Raw genomic sequence first — 8,436 nt, forward strand, 5'->3', positions numbered from 1 at the left:
GATTTTAGGGGCAGGAGGGGCTGGAAGTGGGTGTGAATCCCTGGTTCCTGGCACCCCAGGGAGGTGCCACCAGCTGTGTGACCCACAGGTCAGCTGGGAGCTGGCACACGCTCCGACATCCATCCCACCCATTGCTGGGAACCCCCTTATGCCACCTCCACCCAAGCAAATCCCGGATCTCAGGCTGAGGCTCTCCCCCATTCCCAACCCCTCCTTGTTCCCTAAGCCATGAAGAAAGGCATCTACGACAAGTTTGGAGAAGAGGGGCTCAAGGGTGGCATCCCCCTGGAGCTGGCCAGTGACAACCCCTGGAGCGTGGGATACGTGTTCCACAACAACCCCGAGAAAACCTTCAAGGAGTTCTTTGGTGGGGACAACCCCTTTGCAGGTAGGATGGGGGATTCTGAGGCGGGCAGCTGAGACTCCATCCATAGTTGCTGTGATTCCATGCTTGGAGCTTTAAGCTTTCCAGGGATGTTTCCCTGCCCAACTGCTCTGGGATCCCTCTGGTAACTGGAGTTTAGATCCTGACTTCCCCCAGCCGTGGGTGGGAGAGAGGGCTGGAGGTGCATGTTCAGGCTGTCAGCTCCTGCGACCTTTCCTGGGAGGATTCCCACCAAAAAGAGGGATTAGGGGGACAAGGCTGCCATAAACATGAGTAAGGCGGAAACACTCCTGGAAAAAAACCACTTCGGGTGGTTTGGGGTAGGAGAAGAAGGGAGACGAAGACCCCTGAGGCCCCCCCTGGCTCTGACCTGAGGGAGGGGCCATCCCTGTGCTCCCTCCTGCAGAATTCTTTGCCGAGGATGGCTCGGAGGTGCTCCTGCCCTTCGGGGGGCCCCGGGGCCGGGGGGCGCTCCGGCAGGACCCCCCTGTCATCCGGGACCTCTACGTGTCCCTCGAGGATCTGTTCCATGGCTGCACCAAGAAGATCAAGATCTCCCGCAGGGTAGGGCCGTGGAGCTGGATTTTGGGATGGGCTGTCCCCTCTCTCCGTGTGGGATGTTGAGGGATTTGGGGCTGTGCCGCAGGGAGGGATTGGCACCAAACCCAGCAGGAGCTGAACCAGTGTCCTCCTCTCCGGGCTTGGCAAAGGGAATTCAGCACGGGAGGTGATGCAGGAGCTGGTGGGAAGCGAGGGCTGATTTTGGAGGTGGATGGAGAAGGGGGTCGGCATGTTCTGGGCTCCCACAATTCCATTTTCATGCTATGCTGTGCCCTTTGTGCCCTTTGTCTCCTGGATCCAGTCCTGAGTTTCTCCTGCTCTAGGACAAGAGGAAACTGCCTCAGGTTGTGCCAGGGATGGTTTAGATTGGATGTTGGGGAAAATTCCTTCCCTGAAAGGGTGACATGGGAATGGGCTGTGAGCAGTGCTGGAGTCCCCATTTCCAGAGGATGTGTGGATGTGGCACTCGGGGACAGGGGTTAGTGGTGGCCTTGGCAGTGCTGGGGATGGTTGGACTCGATGGTCTCAGAGGGCTTTTCCAACCTTAGTGATCCCACAGTTCTGATTTGGACCCACCATGAAGTACAATCCGTCCTTTCCCTGTTCTCTGCTGGCTTGTGCCAGGGGATTGGAGCAGTCCTGACCCTCCCTCTTTGGTATCCTGCCCAGGTGATGAACGAGGATGGCCAAACCAGCACCATCAGGGATAAGATCCTGACCATCGACGTGCAGCCGGGATGGAAGCGCGGCACCAGGATCACCTTTGAGAAGGAAGGAGACCAGGTAAACCCAGGATCCCAGAGTTCTTAGGGCTGGAAGCAACCTCACCCTCCATGGAAAGAAGTTCTCCCGTGACATGAAGTTCTGGTTTCCCATTGTTGGGAAACTTGGCAGCACAACCAGTGGAGCAATTCCAGCATTCCTGTGTTCGGAAACACTCTGAGGAGCCATTCCTGCCTGGATTTTCCTCAGATAAAAAGCAATAATTGGAAGGGGTGGTTTCCTGCCTGGCACTTGGGAAGCGCAGTTTGATTTCCCTTGGCTGAGCAGGAGTCTGAGAAAATATTCCCTTTTTCCTTAAAGAAAGAAAATACCTTTCCCTTCTCCAGCTGAAAGCGGCAGCAAAAGATCAGGAATTTGTGTCAGCTTTCCCTGTGTAAAATCATTTCCAGGTTTTCAAGGCCAGGTTGGATGGGGCTTGGAGCAACCTGGTCTAGTAGAAAGTGTGGAGGGTCTGTGGAAGGCAGGTGGAATTGGATGAGCTTTATTATCCCTCCCAACCCACCCTGTGATTCCATGATCTATTTATTCCCCTCAATTTTAGGGCCCCAACGTCATTCCAGCTGACATCATCTTTGTTGTCCAAGAGAAGCTTCACTCAAGGTTTAAAAGAGTTGACAACAACCTCATTTATGTCGCCTCAATCCCACTGGGAAAGGTAAAGGGCCGAGGGAAGGGCCGGAGCTCCACCTCTGGCCCCTGGGGCTGCAGGAGCAGCTCCCAGTGCTGCTCCGTGCCCCGTAGGCACTGACTGGATGCACCCTGGATGTGTGGACACTGGATGGGAGGCTGCTCAACATCCCCATCAACGACATTGTGGAGTAAGTGCCGTGGGGAAATGGGGCTTTTCCATGGATCCTGGTGAGCACGGAGGTGAGCGGGCGCTCTGAGGAACCTCCAAAGCCTTTCCCAGCAGTTCTGGGGCTGGAGGAGGAGGATGATGCCCACAGGGGGTGACTCTTCTGGTCTGGGGCCGTTTTTGGGTGGATGGGAGTCAAGAGAGAGAAGAGGGTGGATGGTGGAGCCCGAAAGAGGAGGAAAAGTCTCCGGTTGAACTTGACTTAAGACAGCCCTGGGGAGCTCTGCAGGTGGGGCTGGGGGTCCCAGTGTTGGGGATCATCCTGGGGCTCCTCTCAGCCCCTTCCTTTGCTTGGCAGCCCCAGGTACTGCAAGGTAGTTCCTGGGGAGGGAATGCCACTGCCCCAGGACCCCCAGCAGAAGGGGGATCTCCTCATCTACTTCAACATCTGCTTCCCCAAGAGCCTCAGCCCCGAGATAAAAACGCTCCTGAAAAACGCCCTCGTGCCTGAGTAACAGTGACTTTCCCCTCTGCTCCCTGAACTCCTCTGTGCTGCAGCTCAATAAAGTCCATTTCAGTGTTTATTTGGTTTGATTTTCATGTGTAATACAAGCACCGGTCATTACTCTAGGCTGTTCCTCTCCTTCCATGGATGCAGCTCTGGGCTGGGACCAGACTCCCTCTTCCCCTGCTGCTCTGGAGAGAGGATTGTGCCAAGGCTTCTGAGCAAAGGAAAACAATTAACCAAACCAAGGGCAGTGCTCCTGCCCTGGATCCATTCAGCACTACATGTTCTCCAGTGTTTTCATCAGCACTGATCCATCTAAGCGAGGAAAACAATCCCTCTTTCCCCCCTTCTCCCTCACACCTCCCCTAAGGTGATCCTTGATGTTCCAAGGCCCTGGATCTCTCCTGGCTGCTGTTCAGTGTTTGGTTTGGTAATAAAAGCAGTAAGTTAGTAGGAAAGGAGCGAGAAAAGTGGAGACACTCTTATGGCTGTGCCATGAGAGACAGGAGAAACCTCCTGACTGCAGCTTCCAGATCAGGAGCTTGGGATCTCTGTGTCCTCCACAGATGAGGAAAGAGGCTTCTTCCATGACTAAAGGTGGCCTCCTCCTTTGGAGGTGTGGAAAGTGGAATGGACCTTTTGCCAGGAACCTCTGGGGTTTCGGAGTCCTGCAGTTTTTATCCACACGAGCTCTAGGAATCCACCAGCTGGAAAACTGCCTCCATCCAGGCCTCTCTCCTCTTCAGCTGACAGGGTCGAGGAAAGCTGAAAAAGAACCTGAACTGGAGAAAATGTGCCAGAGCAGAAGGAACAGAAGGTGAAGGAGAGAAAACTGGCACATAATTCCTGACAGGAAGCACAGCACTGTGGGAGGAAGCATGAGGAGAATAGATGTGTGATTCCAAAGGGAGCGAAGCACCTGAACTGCTGTAGTTCCAGGGATCTGAACATCTGATTCCAACTGGCAGATACAGCTACTGGAGGGGAAAGGCCCAGCAGATTGTTTCTGGAATAAAACAAAAATGTTTATTCTCCCAAAATGTGTTTGTATGGGGATGAGAGGAAACACCGGTGCAGGCACTGGAGTGCAGAGAAACAAGGCAGCAGATCCTTGGAAACCCTTCTCACAAGTCTTCAGGCCAGCAGAGGATTGCAGAAAACACAGCCCATAACTGAAAAGAGACAGTCACTGAAAACCAGTCAAAATTCTCAGTGGAAAAAAATAACAGGAAGAAAACAACAGGTATTTTTTTACTCAGTGTCCACACGATCTACAAGAACTGAAACACTTGAAATGAACCCTTGGCTCCTCTTGGAGGGAGTCAAGAGTTGCGATGTGGAAGCATAATGAGTTGTTTTAGCATTCCAGTAAAAATAGTATCAAGCAGCTACTGTTGATATAGTTACAATGACACCAGCTTTCTCCCATTATTATTATTGTTCACCTCTGTGCCTGTGGCCTGCAGGGGATTTTTTGTTTTGGTTTGTTTTTTTTTTTCCTTCAGGTTGCAGGTAATTCAATGTCCAGGTTCTTCCCCAGGGAATGTGCTGATGGTGGTAGTGGGGGGTTTTGGGACAGCCAGATGCTGCTCCTGCCCACTGCCATCTTTCTGGTCTGAAGAGTTAGAAATATAATGTTACCAGGCCTGGAAAATGCAGGAACATCTATGGTCTGATCTTTGGGGTAGTATATCACCCATGGCTGGAGGAGCAGAGTGTTTGAAAATAAACACACAATCGTGTTTGCTTTTAAAGCACCAGGAACTTCAAGCCCATCCCAGCCACCCAGGAGACCAAACCTGTACAATTCTATAGTACAAGGCTCTGTGTTTACTGCCAGGACACAAATCAGGAAAGATCCCCTTGTTTTCACTCTCTGCTGCTGTGAAAGCTGCATTTTTTTCCTTAATCCCTGAGGGCTTCTGCTTACACGGGATGGCAGAGAAGATCTGTTCTAAATGTTTTATAAACTGAGAGGAAACTTCCCAGATCTCTCAGTGTGGCAAACAGAAGGTTCAGATAAGAAAGTAAAAGACAGAGATGCATTTTGCTTTTCTAACTTACTGTTTAGCTCTGCCAGAAATGTCCAAATGCCATTGTGTTCCTGAATGGAGCTGCTCTGTGGAGCATTGTGTTCTATCACATGGAGCTGCTCTGTTGGTGGAGCTGCTTCACTTTAAACACCTCAGGATAATTTTCCAAGCAGTTTTTTTTCCTCTGGATGGTCTTGTTAGGAGAGGATCTGGCAGGGGTGTGTTTCTTGTGGTGTTTCACATGGAAGGATTAATTAGTGGACACTAAATCCAGCAGAGGCTTGGACTGGGAGATGCTCCAGCGCTGGGCACAGGGAGAGCTGCTCTTGGAAAACCATGATGCTCCTTCACATCCATGGTTTGAAGAGGGAGATGATGCTGAAGAGGGCAGGACAGTGTCTTAAGGACAGCAAAACATGCCTTATTTCCTTAAAGATTTTTAACCATTCCAACTGTTTGGCTTAGTCAGGGAGCAGAAGTTGGAGTGTTGTCTGTCAATCCATCCCAACCAGGCCTCTCGTTTATTATCCCACTAATATTTCAGCAGAGTGGCACAGGCTCCCAAACCTCTCCATTTTGGTGTCCCTCCAGGCTTTCCCGGGGCCGCCAGGAGAGGGCACATCTCCATCAGGGATGTCACTGCTGCTCAGCAGCGCCGAGAAGGATTTTCCAGCTCACTCAGGAATCTGGGTTTTCACCACTTAGTGCTGCGGGGTTTTGCCTTCCTTTCTTCCCCTCTTTTCTCCTCAAGATGAATTTGCAGGTTGGCTGGAAACTCTGCTCTGTTTTGCCACTGGGAAGTAGGAGGTGGATTTGTGGAATAAATTCTCAAAACTGTTAAGGCGGAGCCACAAAGGACCTTGTAGGACTCTCATCTGTTACTTGCCTGAGGTTCCTGGGGGGTGATGTGCTCTTATTACTGTGATGCTTTCTATGAAAAAAAAAACCCAAATCCTAAAAAAAGCAGATTTTTCTGATCTTGAGAGTAGACGGAGACTCACATCTGTCTTTTGTTTCTGGTCTATAGGATGTTACAGAAGTAATAAAACATAACAACCACTCATTGGAGCCTGACTGAGAAGCAAATTTCCCTGATTTGTCAGAAACTAAACCCATTAAACTTATCTTTGCAAAGCAGAGTGAGGTCGAAAACATGAAAACTCGCCTATTTAAAGATTGTATAAATAGACCATAATTCAGTGTTCAGTGGCACTTGTGATACTCCAGAAAAGGAGCCCACAGCCTAAATTTTGACTGGCAAACTGCACACCGTTCAGCACTAGCTAATTAACACTGCTGGTGAATCTCAGACAGCCCCTGAGAGAACCAAAACATCTACCCACTGAAGATCTATTTAAAAACACCCCGGGACACAGTGACTTCACGAAGTGATTCCTGTATGAGCAACAGCGGGCTCTGCATTGTTCACATTTCAATTGTTTTCTGCATTTCTGTCTCAAATCCCCAATTTCGGCGTCCTCCTTCGAGCTGGGAGCATCAAACATCCCGAGGGGAACGCTGGATTTACGGGGAACTCCTGAAAACTGAGGGCTCTGTGACACTCAGGGCTGGTTTCCCTGGCTGTCCTTTAAGCCTCGCCTAAGTAAAGCTCCGCATTATCCAGGCCGGCGGGGCTTTCCTGAGAGCGGCTGGTGAGAAAGGAGGGATAAGCTTACAAAGCTTCGTATTTGAGCAGGGATTAACAAGGCTTGGAAGCAATTTGCAAACTCACAAGCTCTCCCTGGCTGCTGCTGCCAGAAGCCTTTTCTTAAAGCATCTCCCCCCTCCCCAACCCCAGGCAATACAGGGGGCTGGGGGGCTTAGCTGTGAAAGTCCTTGTTTGCAGGCTGCTGGTAAATCCCAGGCTGTTTATTCCATCTGTCCCGGGCTCTCATTAACCCCCGGGGTGTCATCAAGCCCCTTGCTGGGGACAAACCCATTCCCCGGGGGGCTGGAGCCAGGGCTCAGGGACACCGCTTGCAAACCCCTTTTCTGGTCTGGAGGGGGTTTTGGCTGCACTGTTGGTGAGTCCCAAAGGCTTTATTCAGCAGAATAACCACCCGAAGGCGGTGGGGCCAGACTCCCATCAGGGCACTTCTCCTCGACAAAGCACTGGCCAGGGAGGTTTAAACTGATGGTTGTCTTTGTTATCAGTCCTGAAAAAATCTTGGTGGTGAGTTCTCACTCACCCTTTTGAAGCTCCTGCGGCTCAGCCAGGAGCTTTGAGAGACATTTTAAACATAGTCCATCTTCTGGCCAAACAAGACTCCTTGGCATTTAAGGGAATTTCAAAAACCCAACCTGCTCTGCTGTCCAGGGGTTTTGTGGGCCCTCAGGGACCAGGTGAGCACAGACATCCTGCCTACCAAGAGCTGTGACCTCCTCAGGCCCTTGTCACCAGCACCACTCCTGTCTGGGGGCTGCCTCTGCCCCTGGTGAAGGTCCACACCCCGTTTGGGATGCTGGATGTGCTTCTCAGTGGGGACCCAACTCTTTGCAGGTTTGCAGCATGCACCAGTGACATCCTTCAGACTGTTCTGCCTTTGCAGAGTTACTGGCCCAAGCCAAAGAAACCCCTTGGCACTTGCTGTTGTCAAATCCAGGGGTAAAACACACCTTCTAACAACAGAAGGTTCCACCAAGCTGAGAGGAAAAGCCTTGGAATCAGCAAGGAACAGGCCCACAAATAAATAGGTCAAGGCTCTGTGGGTCTGCCATTCAGGTGAGGCAGTTCCATTTCCACGCTGGCAGGAGGAAAGACCGTTTGAAAAGTTTAGTAAACAACGTGGTGTTTGTAAATCCGATCGGGGAACACAGAAACACACCCCCCTGCCAGGGCTCAGAGCAGAGCAGCAGAGAGCAGCAAGGACAAGTCCGAGATGGGGTTGTTATCTAACCCAGACAGCTCAGGAAACACAAACCCCAAATACCTTAAATGCCAGGAAAATCAGTCTGTTTCCCAGAAGTTTTTACATCTTGAACATCCAGCTGAGCAAGTGGTTGCCACCACACTGGGAGGAGGTACTGGATCTCCTGGTTTCTGCTTCATCTTTCGTTTCTCAATAGACTACAGGATATTTGTAGCAGGAGCCATAGGAACTCTGCTGCCTTTTCCCCTTAAGAGAATTATCTGATTGCCCTGGTGACATAGGACAGGATTATCTGAGGGATGATCACATCCTTCTCCTTGAAGATCGCTTTGGTTTGTTTTCCTGCAGAGCTGCCTCCAGCCCTGGGGAACAAGAGCACAAGGACCTGGAGCTGCTGGAGAGAGTCCAGAGGAGGCCCCGGAGATGCTGCCAGGGCTGGAGCCCCTCTGCTCTGGAGCCAGGCTGGGAGAGCTGGGGGGGTTCACCTGGAGAAGAGAAGG

At 51.2% G+C, this 8,436-nt stretch overlaps 1 protein-coding gene across 1 annotated transcript in view; it reads left to right on the plus strand.

Annotated features, from left to right (window-relative positions):
- The window catches only part of DNAJB13 (DnaJ heat shock protein family (Hsp40) member B13), a 3,955-nt gene extending 858 nt beyond the window's left edge, over positions 1 to 3,097 (plus strand). The window contains exons 3-8 of the mRNA XM_029961474.1: positions 227 to 388; positions 792 to 949; positions 1,616 to 1,729; positions 2,271 to 2,384; positions 2,471 to 2,547; positions 2,884 to 3,097. Coding sequence (XP_029817334.1) covers positions 227 to 388; positions 792 to 949; positions 1,616 to 1,729; positions 2,271 to 2,384; positions 2,471 to 2,547; positions 2,884 to 3,040 — 782 coding nt within the window. The 3' untranslated portion in view covers positions 3,041 to 3,097. The remainder of the gene's footprint in view (positions 1 to 226; positions 389 to 791; positions 950 to 1,615; positions 1,730 to 2,270; positions 2,385 to 2,470; positions 2,548 to 2,883) is intronic.
- Positions 3,098 to 8,436: the final 5,339 nt, after the last annotated feature.

Source organism: Manacus vitellinus, unplaced genomic scaffold, assembly GCF_001715985.3.
Source record: "Manacus vitellinus isolate BGI_N305 unplaced genomic scaffold, ASM171598v3 scaffold_35_pilon, whole genome shotgun sequence".
Taxonomy (NCBI): Eukaryota; Metazoa; Chordata; class Aves; order Passeriformes; family Pipridae; genus Manacus; species Manacus vitellinus.